This window comes from Dromaius novaehollandiae, chromosome 13, assembly GCF_036370855.1.
Source record: "Dromaius novaehollandiae isolate bDroNov1 chromosome 13, bDroNov1.hap1, whole genome shotgun sequence".
NCBI classification, from domain to species: domain Eukaryota; kingdom Metazoa; phylum Chordata; class Aves; order Casuariiformes; family Dromaiidae; genus Dromaius; species Dromaius novaehollandiae.
Genome location: NC_088110.1, coordinates 18,007,804 through 18,021,710, shown reverse-complemented (window position 1 = coordinate 18,021,710; position 13,907 = coordinate 18,007,804). Strand labels below are relative to the sequence as shown.

The 13,907-nt window shown below is 41.6% G+C and overlaps 1 protein-coding gene across 5 annotated transcripts in view; it reads right to left on the bottom strand.

Moving 5' to 3' along the window:
• The window catches only part of VAT1L (vesicle amine transport 1 like), a 59,885-nt gene extending 50,211 nt beyond the window's left edge, over positions 1 to 9,674 (bottom strand). The window contains exons 1-2 of one of the 5 annotated variants that reach the window (XM_064519728.1): positions 9,556 to 9,674; positions 2,296 to 2,425 (exon numbers count right to left, since the gene is read on the bottom strand). In XM_064519728.1, the coding sequence (XP_064375798.1) occupies positions 2,296 to 2,425; positions 9,556 to 9,659 (234 nt within the window). In that variant the 5' untranslated portion in view covers positions 9,660 to 9,674. Of the gene's footprint in view, positions 1 to 2,295; positions 2,426 to 8,926; positions 9,368 to 9,555 lie in introns of those variants that run through there. The other 4 variants (XM_064519729.1, XM_064519726.1, XM_064519730.1 and 1 more) reach the window with 4 other exon arrangements.
• Positions 9,675 to 13,907: the final 4,233 nt, after the last annotated feature.

The following is a 13,907-nucleotide window of genomic DNA, read 5'->3' as shown; positions in this document are numbered from 1 at the left end:
GAAAAATACATTCAAATTAACAATGCATCACTGGTAACCACTCTGTGGTTCTCTTTTGCTGTTAGAGAATTGTCTAAAATGTGAATTCTGCTAAAATTAATCAGTAAGGATGTTAGTATGTCCTGTACCCTTGCAAACAAAAATGATGACCAAAAAGAAAGCAGAACAGAGAAGTGTCTCTTGGTGATTCCTTCTTCCTAATAATAAAAAATACATTTTACTACAAACATTACACAGAGCTTAGTCTTCATGTCAGATTAGGCCTTAATTCCTGAGAACCATCTCCACAGCTAGAGAGATTAGTCCCACTTCACCTGAACTCAGCAGAAATTCAGTTATTGCTTTTAACAGGGGAAGGAATAGGCTTTTTACCCTGCTATTGCAAAACAGTGGCTTTCCTTCGATGTGAAGTACATTCTTACACATCTCTGTCAAGATGGGCTGCCATTCAATGCCTTGACTTGTCATACCATAACACAATCACAGCAGATGAAAACAGTAAATGGCTGGCAGTATCTCAGGTACGAGAAACAGTCTCAGCAAAGACTAAAGCCAATGAGACAAATTTTTCAAGCGCACAAAATCCCCATGACTTCTACGGGACTTGAAGTGGCAGGAATTTACAAAAGGAAAGAGGCCAGAAGCTGTAGGATGCAATCTTTGGCATTCCTGCCATCAGTGTTGTTGACATATGCCCATCCACAAGACAAGCATCTGGTGTGCTCCCGTTCTATGTACGAGCATTTCGATACCACAGAAACAAATGGTGTTCTCTTCCTCATGGTACATTTCCCTATTGATGGGTCCCTATTGATCTGAATCTGTGTAGAGCAGCTATTTTTGAGTGTTGGGTCACCTCAAACACTACCGTGGCTATGTAAATCATATGTCAAAAATGAAATACCGCTGTTCAATTAGTTCAATTGACTTGTTTCAATTTCCAGGAGTACACTAGAATACAAACAGGTTTTATAGCGAGTTCTAAGACATAACCTTTAAAGCGACCCACTATATTCAGTCAGGTGCAATGTCATTCAAACACACACCATATGCTATAACCTTATGACTTACTTTAAAAATAGCAGAAACTTTAAACTAAGAATGCTAATCTAGAGCAGAGACTTTATGACTGTCACAGAATACTCTTCTGTATGGAGTGTAGCTATAAAATACAGAATACAAGAGCTGAACAATTGAAACACTAGAGGTTTTTCAAATAACAAAGCTATTGTTTAGTTGCTGTTTATCACAAAGACATTGAAAGATTATGATTTTTTGTGGGGAGGAGACAGGGCAGGAGAGGAAGGCGGATAAATGTCCTATTGAGAGCTCATTATTGAGACTCTACTGGAAACTGAATGGGCCATTATCTTTACTCAACTGAGAAATTCTGAAGCTCTTCTAGAGGAGCAAAAATATGTTACCTTTAAATAAAGATAATTTAGGTAATTGCCTTAAGGTAAAGATACAATATGAATTCAGAAAATGCAATTACTTGATGACGATTGTCTCAGCAAATAGCTAAGAAAGGATTGATGTGCATTAACTCATTTCTTTCTTATTTCAGAATTTTTGTACCTCCTGTAGGAAATAAAGTGCAAGATTTGAGGGAACAGAGATGTTTAACATCAATAATGGAATATGAGGTAGGACAGAATACTGTTTGTATGCAGCAGAGGTACTGAAGAGTACATAATGCCAACCAGTTACAAAAGCTTTATAGTATCCTTTAATTATTTTTCATTTATCACTATTGTGTTAGGTGAAACAGATCCTTTTCCTGAGTGATCAGAAAGTCATATACCCAGAATCAGGGTTCCATTATCTGTACTACATGAATGCAAACAAATGTAAGAGACAATATTTAATGTAGATGGGATCTTGCTAACTCAAGATCAAAAATTGGAACTAAACTCAGCAGTGTGGGGGTTTTGAGGAACAGAACAATGACAGCAAAAATGGCCAAAGAAACTTAACAACTTAACTCAATTGCTTTTACTTTCTTAAAGAACATCAGTCACACTTTCCAGTCCCTACTTAGTCATCAGGATATGCACACAGCGCAGTGACTTTTCAGGAAGGATTTGGAGAAAGCCACAGTAGTGGCTTTAGAAACTCACTCAAAAGCTCATTCTTATATGTGGAAAAGGAAAAATTGTCCTTTCAGACCTCAACATGGTAGTGAAAGCTGCTGTTGCCAGTTGAACAGAAGGGACTGGGGGCAAAATATTCAGTGAACATTTATGATTATTGATTGATTATTTAGTCATGCCCTGAAAACAAAGAAGATATTACCTCAAACCCTTTCACACTGTCTCCAAGAGCTTCTATGATCCCAGAGCATTCAAAGCCAGGAACAAGTGGAGTCTTAGGAGGGTTGTCAATATTCCCCTGTCGCACCATCAAATCAATGAAGTTCAAACCACTGTAAAGCACAGGAAAAAAAGTAAAATCAAGGCCATTACTGTAGATCAAAGTAAAGGAGGAAAACTTGACCAGAGTGATAGGAAAGCTAGAAAGCTTCAGGGCAGCATTAAAATCCTGGGCTCCACAGCATAAGGATGGTCCAGACAACACTCACATTCTTCATGCATGGAACAGACTGACTTTGCACCAGTGCTGTACAGGCCTCAGGGAAAAGCACACATGCAAGGCAACCACGTGTCATTAAGAGGAGCCCCAAAGATTATGGCTTGTTTAGGAGTCACAAGTAGCAATTCACAGAGACCATTTAAAAATTCAAGAAAATGAAAAATTATGATTTCTGTGAATGCATCACTAGCTTGTAAATAAAATCAGTTCTATTAAAAACCAAACAAGCATCACATATAGATACTCTGGGCCAAGAGTAAGCCAGTGCAACTGCTCTGACATCTCTGAAGTGACTCCAGGAACTACTGTCATCCATCTCAGACAGGAACCCAAACTTTGACAAGAACTTAAGTATCAAACAGGCTGTTGTTTTTAAACTCTTCCTCTTGGACAATTTTTGGACAGTTTTTACAAAAGCTTTTTCAGGTCTTTTTCAGGGTTGCTACTCAAAAATAATTTATGATATTCCCTTGTAGTCTCAGTTTTGCAAAAATCTTGAAGCATCTTCACTTTTATTTTAATAAAACTGGATAGCATATTAAAGACAAATGCTGTTGTTTTCTAGAGAGCTGAAAAAACAAAAAATGTACCATGCTTATGCACTGCCCCAACATACTGATTTCTGGCACAAATGCCATACACATCACACTAACTAGCTAAAATATGCTCCAGCACTAGTCCATTGTTCTAAAGCAGAGCCCCACATTTATTGTTAGCTGATATTGCTGCATATTAACTCCCCCGACTCTATGAAGCTATGCACACAGACAATCCTACTCATGCATATAAAACCAGCAACTGCTTGGATACATAAAATTACTCATGTGCACAAGTATTTATGAGATGGAGCCTTAGTCAGACACTAATCAAGACACACAGAGATTCAACAGACCCAACAAACAAAAAGACAAAATAAATTCAAAACATAAGCATGAAGACAGGACAGCATTCATGGGGAGATGTAGGTCACTGGGAAATAAAAGGAAATTCTACCTAATTTAGATATTTATAATTGTGGTGTAGGTTTTAAGAGACTTGAACTCACAGCTTTTAGCTGTGTAAAAGCAGGATTACAGATTATTAAAAAAAAAAAAAGTGATTTTGATGATCTAGCTTGACAAACTCTGAAGAAAAAAAAAAAAAAACACACACCCAAACCACCCAAAAACCACATGCTTATACACAAAGCTCATTACATTCACCACGTGAGAAGTTTGGCACAATGAGGCTGGGAGCTTTGAAATTGTATTTGGAAAGGCTACTTCCTATCCAGTGGCTAAGGCTTCTATGTTGCCACTATAATGTTGATATAGGGCAAAGAAATCCTGAACAACAAAATGTCTGCAAGGCAGTCGTCATTTGATAAGGAAACATTACATACATAGTGGTAACCACTGTTCATGCATGCTAACTTCAGTGATGATCTTTGCAATAGATCTTTCCAAATTTTGAGCATTTTACAAAAAATTAACTAACTTTTCCTAGGTTCTTCCTAAAAAGAGCAGCTGGGGTGATAACTGCAATGCGTGAACCAGTGCAGGAACGTGCATACTGGCTTCGTAATGGGGAGGCAGTGAGCAGACAGACGGATATGGCACAGACCCCAGCTATTTGGTAATGACATAAGATTACACACATTATTGCAGCTCTTCTATAAATACTCTTTCTTATAAAATAACTTGTCAGACAGTTTTTGAAAGGGCACGTATTCAGTTTTTCATCTAATGACATAATAGTAGCAATTCAGTTCTTCTCTAATTCCCTATCTCTCTTTGCCTTTATCCTCAATAAAAGGCAGCAATACTAACAGAACAGTTCACCTCTATTACTACAAACTTGCAAAACATAATTCTAGGACATGTGTGATAAGGAGAGAAAACAGGCTACATAGGTACATACTATTTAAGTTACATGATTTTAATCATTTTAACTGCTAGCTGAGACATCAAGTGTTGGATTTGTAGTTATTTCTAGTCACTTCCCAGATAGTTTCTTCTTCATTCACTTCATCTTTTCTTTCCTATAGATTTATATGTTTTTATATCCCCACTGCTGTATCATACATACATTTTGGCTACCTACAGTTTATCAAATCTGTGCATCTGCAAGAAGTTTCATTCCTTTACATTTTCAAATAAGGTGAGAAATAAATTGTATTATTATACAGGCCAGATTTGAACAAGCTTTATCGTTAACAAGGGCCTGAAAGCACAATTGGGTTCTATGTTAACTAGCAAACTTGGTGGGTTTTTTTTTTCCTTTGAATAACCTAGAGGGCCCAAAGATAAACAGCTAATTTGGTAACCATCTTCAAGACACCCAACCTTATCAAATCCCTCATTACAGTTCAACCTGCAACAGCCACAGGAAAAGGGAAGTTTGGCTGCACAGAATATCATAAGACAACCTGTCTCATGAAGAATGATTGTTCTAGAGAATAAACACAATTTATTTCTTGTATATATGTATATATATTTATGTATATCAAAACCAGCATAGCTTGTTCTGATGTGCAGTAGGAGAAAATTGTTCTTGAACTTTAAGTAAAGGAACATGCAGAGGGGAAAGTCAAAGTGTAAAGTGATCCACGGAGGAAAAAGTGCACAATTCCTTTCAGTCATAAGTGTGTTTTTAATCCCATATCACGAGCCAGAGGTAAATGAAAATACAAAAGGACATGAATTACCAGGATCAACATACTGACACAGGGCTACAAGAACTTTTCTGTGAAAGAGCAAAGATATTGGTATGAACTTTACAAACTCTGCTCCCAAAAATGGAGAGATAATTCAGTCTATCAAGCACAGGATTATGTTTGGACCTGATTTTCTAAATCTGCAATGCTTTGCTTAACATCAGTTCTCAGGACCTTGAACATTGTTTTCTTCTCTCACAGTTTAGCTTTGCTGCCTTTCGTTTTTTTCAAAAAAAAAAAAAAAAAAAAGAAACCATGGGAAGTGCTGTGGACACAAGATTGTGTTCTAGACTGCTTTCACTGTCAGATCTGCAACGGTCAACATTGTTCTCCTTGCCCTGTCCCATCCAGTCTATGATGCCCAATATCTTACTTTGCAAAACACCAAATCTCGTAGACTGTCTTCCATGCTCCAGTGTAGAAAGGTGCTGCTTTTGATCTGTCTTTCTTATCTCACTGTAAGAGTCTACTGAGAATAATTACTGAAGTCAACGAAGTACTACAGAGCAGGTGAGAAGAGTACCGAGTTCTACATTCTTAGACATATCCTTCCTCTTACCCTGGCCAGCAAGTTGCCTTAAAGTCTTGAAACTTTCCACTTACTTTTTTTTTTTTTTTTAAATGATCAGATCTTACACTTTTCTTTTTATCCAGAGACATCCACAATATATCAATAAGACTCCCTTTAAGAATAAAACTGATACACTGTCCTACTTCTGCTATACACAGGATTTCTTTTATTTGCTACCAGTTTTAAGTGCTGTTATCTCACAAATGCCAAGAAGTCAGAGGGGCCACTTCTGCTTCATTCCTTACGATGCACATTTATAGTGGCACAAGTGAGAAATAATTATAATATAAAAAAGAAAAATAAAGAAAGGGAGGTAATTACAGAAGACCATTCCTTATTCACCCATCCTATATGACATATCCATTTTGGTTTGCTCGAGCTGTTTGTCTGATCTCATAAACAGTATACATACCAGTATTTTACAGGCTGCAGATTGTGATACAAACAAATACAGCAATTTTAACTTCTCTGTCATTATCAATCAAAAAGGATTTCAGGAAACATGTAGAAGCTGTGACTCAGCTTGGATATCGATGGCTGTTCCATTTCTTAGTCACTGAATGAGGCTAACATATGACTCATCACAACCAAGACATTTTCAATTGGATCATTGATATTCCAGACCTTCAAAAGAATTATTCATTTGGCTCAGTGCTAATAGCAACATATCCTCCATCACCTCTATTAATAGTACCATACTATAAAATGTATACATATAATTAAACTGGTTTCCATCTCTCAGTGAAGAGAGACCATGCAGGAACTTCTACTTTTTACCCCCAATGCATATTATATATCATGTATTCATGCACTGTTATTAAAATAAAGACGACTCATTTTCTTCCCAAGTTACCTCTTTAATGACAGTCAACTACAAAATTGAGTTAACTAAAAACATTACTTAGCATCAGCATGCCTTACTGGAGCAGCTCGTCTTTGACATGTTCTGCACTGTGTGCAATAACGTGTACCACACTGGACAAAGCAGAAAGACATTTTTCTCACTCAGTCTCCCAAACTAGATGGCAAGTCCACTGTCACACTAATGAATCTTCTATATTTACAAACTTAGAATATGAAGATCAGCAATGTGATTTTGCCTTTTTTCAAGGCAAACTTTGTTGACCTGATCACACTTTGTCCCCGTGGCCACGTCCAGCTAGGAACGAGTAGACTGCATAGCCTACAGACTTCTCCAGCATGCAAGGAAGCTACAACAACATACATAGTATTGTATTTTATCTGGTAGTAACTATGAAGCAGTTAAGAGTCTACTGCTGTCATAAGCAGCAAGTGTACACCTCTTAAGGCTCGCTAATTGTAACGTAGCCCTGGGAAGCAGCTGTCACTGTAGCAGGGCTGAATATTTCTATTTTACAGCCAAGGGTTCTTCTGCAGATAACTTATTTGTTACACACACATACCTATTGCTTTCAAGAAACGGGAATGCATGCAGGTACTGAAGAATGCTGTAATACCTCAGACATGTAAAGGAACATGTCCACATGTGCTCAGAACACGTGAAATTTTGAATGTTAACTTCTGTTAACTCAATAGTTCAAAAATACCACTCAGAAGACAACCGCACCTCCTCTCAAGCAGAATTACAGCCTTGCCTGATAGCAAAATGAGCTACTTGACAGCTAGTAAGCTACCAATATTTCTCACATGCAGTATCACCTAGACTGGAATTTCCTGCATTTCCCATTGTGACTATTACAGAAAAACAAAAGATGAGGCAAAAATCCCAGCCTTTCATCTATTATTCCTCATTCAGATTAACAGATATCACTACTTTTCATGGGTGAGGAAAAACCTTGGGGTGGGGGAGAAATACTTACATAGGTCGTAAACCTTATGATTCCCATAAACACAAGATGGAAAGGCGGCTGCATAAACAGGCTGAGACATTCAGCTTTGCTAACCTACCCCAGCGCTCCCAGATCCGAGGTTCATCCACTGGCTACGCTGTTCAAAACAAACTCTGCCCTACAACAGCATCACTTTCAGCTTCAGTTGTTTCTGAAATAAACAACTCAGCCTTCAGCTCGGCATTTACTTGCTGGAAGCATCAAGATTTTACATAACAGAAGATAACTCTTCATCTAGGTGTGATTAATTTGGTTTGGATTAATTTGGTCTTTGTTATGCATCGAGTTGTGTAATAAGAGCCTCATGTTGTCTCCTATCCCTTAAAAGAAAAATCTTATTTTCCTAAGGCAACATGTGCACTGAGAACTGTCCATTTAGGAGGAAAAGTCTGCTCCAATTGTCTAGAAAAAGAAATCAGCCCTCAAGGAAAGCTCAGCTCAGGATCCCACCAGATCGCTAGCCGCTTATCACCAGCTTTTAATTCCTGTGCCTGGCTAAGTTACCCTCAACTCCAGCTACGCTGCCACACAAGAGCTGAAGAAAACTGACAGTGACAGAGATAAGTGATTCCCAGGAGAAAAATAATAGCTAATATCACGAGGCAAAGGAACAAGTGCTCAGCAACGCACAAAAGCTTGCATCGATACTTCTCGGGGCGGGGGGGGGGGGGGGGGAAAGCAACAACAGCACACAGTTGGCCAGTTTTTCCCCATTTCCCCCAGCTGGTACCAAGAAAAAAAAATAAATTAAAAAAAAAATGTTATTTTTTCCCTTTTTCCCCTCCGTAGCTGCTGCTGACAGCGCACGCTGACAGCTCTCCCTCCCGCTCGCCCGGCGCTAAGCCCCATGTCGGTGCGGGCTCCGCGGGCACTGCTGCGCGGCCGCGGAGCCCCAGCGGGACGGCGGCGGCGGCAGGGCGGCCCCGAGCGGGGCCCCGCGCCCGGGGCGAAGCCACAAGTGAGGGAAGTTGCCGCAACAGCTCCCGGCCGCCTCCCGCGGCGGCAGCTCGCCCCCTCTCCTCTCCCCCGCCCCGCGCCCCCGCACCGGCCCGGACCGGATCGGACCGGCGCGGCCCGAGGGTCTGCGCGGGAAGGCGGCGGCCGCGCGCCTCGCACCACCACGCGGCCGCGCGCAACGCCGAGGCCACGCGACACGCGACACCCCCCCGCCGGGGCGCGCAGGGAGCGATACTGGACCAGGCTTTCACGCGGATTTTGAGCTCGCCCTCCCGAGGCTCCGGCATGACTCTCTTGGACACGCGGAGCTTGTTGAGCCCCCCGAAGGCGGACAGCACCACGGCTCTCATCTCCTTGGCGTCGGCAGCGCGCAGGCTGCCGGCGGCGCTGCCCTCGGCGGCCTCCTTGCCTCCCTCCTTCTCGATCATCTGCTCCGTCTCCTCCGCTCGCTGCGCTCCCTCCTTGGCCATGGCGCGGCGGCGGCGGCGCGGCTCCCGCCGGCTCCTCCTGCGCAGCGCGCGGTGCCGCCGTCTGGAATGGCCGCGGCTCCGCGCAGCGCCGCGCCGCGCCACGCCACGCCGCGGCCCGCCCGCCGCAATGCACCGACTAGCGGCGCAGCGCCATCCGCCGCCTCGGCGCGGCGGCAGGCGGCCCCGCGGCGCCCCCCGCGGCCCCGTGTCCGCGCCCGGCCGCCGCCGCGCCGCGAGGGGAGGGAGGGGGGAGCGAGCGGCGCCGCCCGCTGAGGGGGCCCGGCACGACGCGCCCGTCTCTCGCCGGCCGCGCGCGGACGGGCCCCTTGTGGGGATGCTCCCACTCCTGCGCGGCTGCAGGACCCGAAGGACCCCCAGATGCTTAATTTTACCCCAAACCTTGATGCGTAAGCCTGGAGCACGCCGTCCCAGAGGAGCGGCGGACGACCAAGGCCGCTGTGTGATGAGGTGGCAGGGCGGTGAGAGATGGAGCCTCCCTTCATCCAGCTGTAAGTTTTCTTCTGCTGAGGCAGGACCCAGGTGCTTCTAGGTGGCCTGTCATCTGCTCACGGCTTTTTAACGTGGGAACAGCCAAAGTTGATCCGCTCCTACATTAACACCCTGGAAAGAAACAGCCAGGCCAACCGGTTCTGGTGTTGAGGGTCACGGGTATTCACGGGCCAGGCACTCCTCTGCCTGCCTTGCCGTAAAGCCCGGGAGCTCCATCTGGTCAGACCGGCCTTGCTCCAACACCCTTCTCCCCACCCTGCCCCGTCACAGTTTAAATCTCCACCTAGGGTGCCTGAGCCTTAAATTCACATCTCTCCCCACTGAAAGCTCCTTTGCCTTCAGGCCTGTGCCCCAGTCACCAAAGCCCTGGGCACGCAGAGTTGTTCTTGACCAATTCCGTGTCCTTAAGCTGTTCTTTGGGCTAAGTTAATGTTCTTTGCAGCAGAAAGAACATACGGATGGCAGCAGCCTCATGACTGACTGACTGACTGACTGACACACCCACACCAGCAAGACACCCAAGTTTGACACTGTGCTGTAATGAATATTTAAGCCTTTATACAATGGGTGTCTAATTGGTGATTGATGCTATCTGCTGGGCTACAGGTGGTGGGTTGGATTTTGTGGGGAACTTACTCCCTTTAATGGAAGTTTTGGATGTGCTGTAAGGACACCTACTACCTTGAGCTTTGCAGAGAATCACAGGAGGGACCTGCCTCGTTTCCAGGCCATGACGAGCCTCAGGCATCAAACAACTTAGTCCAAACCACTTAGTCCTGCATTAATGAGGTTGGGTGCCTCCAGCGTTAGGAGACAGCTGAACATGGATTTAGAAGATCATTACTTGTGGTTTTGTAGGTGGCTAAATTTTGTCTAAAGTTCTGTATTAGATGCCTACATCATTTTGTGGCTGGTCCTTAGGCCTGAGCAAGTCCGCTATTTACACACCTAAAACTATGCATGTATTTATAGGGTTTTAAAATTCAGTGCAGCGTGCTGTGTGTATAGCCAGCATTCTCATGAATCTCTTTATGGACACAGCTCTTCTGTCTACCTCCCTGCAACAACTGAATTCTTTCTGAGAAATTTCACGACTTTTGTGACTCGTAATGGGGATTAGTACCACCATCTCTGGACTGTGAAGTTGTTGCAGTCAAAGTTCATTCATATTTCTTAATTTCACAATATGCATTTATTCCATATTGGATTTTGTATTCAGCATATTGTATTTAGAGGCAGCAAGAACTGGAAATGTCTTAATCATAACTGTAATGAGTAATGGGGTAAAATATTTCCTCCACATTAATGAAAAACATGAGATACTGGCGGGCTGGATAGACTTTTCAGATTCTTCGTACTTATTCTCAGTATGTAACGCTTCAGAGTTTTCTGTCTAGTCTTTAAAAAGTTTGCAGACAAAATATTTCTGAAAGAAAAATTGATATCTAAGCCTGTTAGAAAGGTAGCAGTAAACAAATACACATTAGGAGCAAATGAGAACAAGTACTAGCCACAGGGAAACCTCGGTAGCTTCATTATCTCAAGAAATTCAAACGGATTTCATCAAAAGTGAAGTGGGATGCCTTAAATCCCTCAAATGTTGTCCTTAAGATGCGTTTCAGGCAAAGATTCAAAAATAGCTCATTAAGACTATCGAGAATCTTCTGTGTGATGTATTAAAATGATGCCATCCGCTTCATTTGATAGCAGCTTGTGGAGGCATGTAACCATTTTAAAGGTCAGGGAGTGTTTCTGCTACCCTTGCTCCCTTGGTACAACCGTGAATATTCTCTTCCCTGTGTTAGCTATACTTGGCTAATTCAGTGCTGTGAAAGGGAATACAAAGTTCTGTCACTTTAGATCTGGCCATTTGAATGCATGACCAGGCAAGCAGCAGCTGAATAAAGAATAACATGAATTTGATTCTGAATGATTTACTCGGTTGGCATCTTATTACTGTTCTAACTCAAATGAATGGTAAAGTGCAGAATGACTGAAGAAAGTAAAGCAGATAGAATATGTCAACTAAATGACATCCAGAATAATGAAGAGGCTGTGGGGCAGCTCACTTGCATCACTCCAGTGGTCTGAAACATCCAAAAGAAGTGAACCTGGACCTTGAAACTGCCTTTATTTCCTGTTGTTTGTCTGCTACTGTAGTCCTGGTTTATATTGATGACTTGGGAGTTTCCTGACTGACCCTATTAATAATGATTTAAATCTATCTCTATTCCTCTTTGGTCCTGAACCAAAGGTAATTTATCTTAAGTGATTTAACCATATATTGTTTGCAAGTCAAAATGACTGAAGGATGGCCATTTCATGGAATCATAATATTTTGCTTCCGATAGCCAGAACCAGTGTTTGCCCACATCAATTGTGGTAACTGAGGTAACAGATATTTTTGCATAATCCTGATTCCATTATTTTGATTTAATTTATAACCACTTCTTTAAGAATATTAGATGATACAGTACAGAAGGTTACACTAAGATGTACAACCAAGATTTATTCTGCCAATTGACTATAAATTTTACCACTCTAGAAGTAGGCTACGGGATGGCCATTATATCACTTAAGACTTAAACAAAACCTACTGAATTGTAATGGTGGATTTCCATTGACTTCAGTGGCTGGTGGATTAGACCTTCAAAGTGAAAATGTAGGACTTGATTTGATGAGTGTAGTTAAGGAGTTAGCATATTCATGAGCATGTTGTCAGAATCTGAACAAAAGGTATTTAGGAGTTCCTTAATCACCATCCTTATCTGCTGGTCAAATTGGTGATACCTATTCAGCAGCCCTTCTTTGCAGCAGTGATTTTTTAAAACCCTAATCTAGAAAGACACAGAAAATAAAACAGTTGGATAAATGTTGGTGGTTGCAGTCAACCAATTCTTGTTCAGAGTCAGATGTTATTTTCAGAGCATAAACCTTTATTCAGCAAAAGAACCTATTGAAATCTGTGTGACTATATCAGGGACAAACCAGTCTTCATCACAAACATTGTTCTGAAGGTTGGGAAAAACATCTTTGAAACTGGTGAGGGGAAGCAGCCATTCAGACTAAATCCAAATGTGTATTACCGTACCTTTGGAGTAAGGCAGCTGAAGCAATAGGCATTGTTACTGGAAACGTGGACCGCGTGAAAGGGCAGTCAACCATTAAAGTAATGAGTTAAATATAAGGCTTGATTCTGTGTGGAGATTAAAAAAAACCTGAAACTTTGTGTAAAAGAGCCATCATCAGATATTGATCCTGTAGCTTGTGTCCATTTTTTTGGAAGAGGTTTGCATTCAAGAAATACCTGAAGTCATTGTATCAGTTTCCCTTCTTCGCAGGAACGAGATCTAGGACCCCGAATGATGGCTAGTCACTTTGCTCAAAAGAAGTGATACATGGATGACAAAACCAAATCCTTGGTTAGAATGGATAATACTGTATTTTTTACCTCAGTTGTTTTCTCAGGGGCATAAATCAAATCACATTTTCTCTCAAAGCATATGAATTTTTAAAAAATATTTAAGCTAAGTGATGCAGTTTCCCAATAGTTATAAAAAATACTAAAATCATATTGAAATTTATTCTGGCCACTTTAATGTATAAACATGGCATTTTTTAAAATGTGCTGTGTTCCAAAACATTATTTTCTTTACAGTCTACTGTTAAGAAATTCTATGTAGTGCAGGGACAGAAAAATCCTCAGAACTCCCTTAACTTTTCAGTCTTATTCTGTCTTCTCCCTACATCTTTGTGTGCTATATAACACCCTTATTGCTTGAAAGAAGATGCATATGATGTATTATGTTTTGAGTGCATGTTCAGAATACCTACTTTGGCTGTTATTATAATCTATAGTCCATAATGAATCTATTATCAATGAGAAGATGGTTTTATTGACTTTTTCCCCCCGTATCTGTATGTAGAATGTATTAACAGAGAGAAATTTTCCAAGGAAGGAAGCTCTAAGACTATAGGATGCTAGATTTATTTTGTTTTGTTCTTTAAACCAAAGGAGACCTCTACTTCCTAAGATTAATTCACATTGAGATAATTGTTTTATTTTGTCTTTGCTGGGGGCTTTTTCTTGTTGGTAGGGCTGTGTATGAATCATAGAAGCAATGAAGCAATTCTCTGTTTATAGTCACTGAAAAGAACTGTACATTTCCCTGCAGTAGAGAGAAGCAGTTTAAAGCTCCCCAGAATCATCAGCAGTAATGAAAATGTGCTGCGTTTTAAAT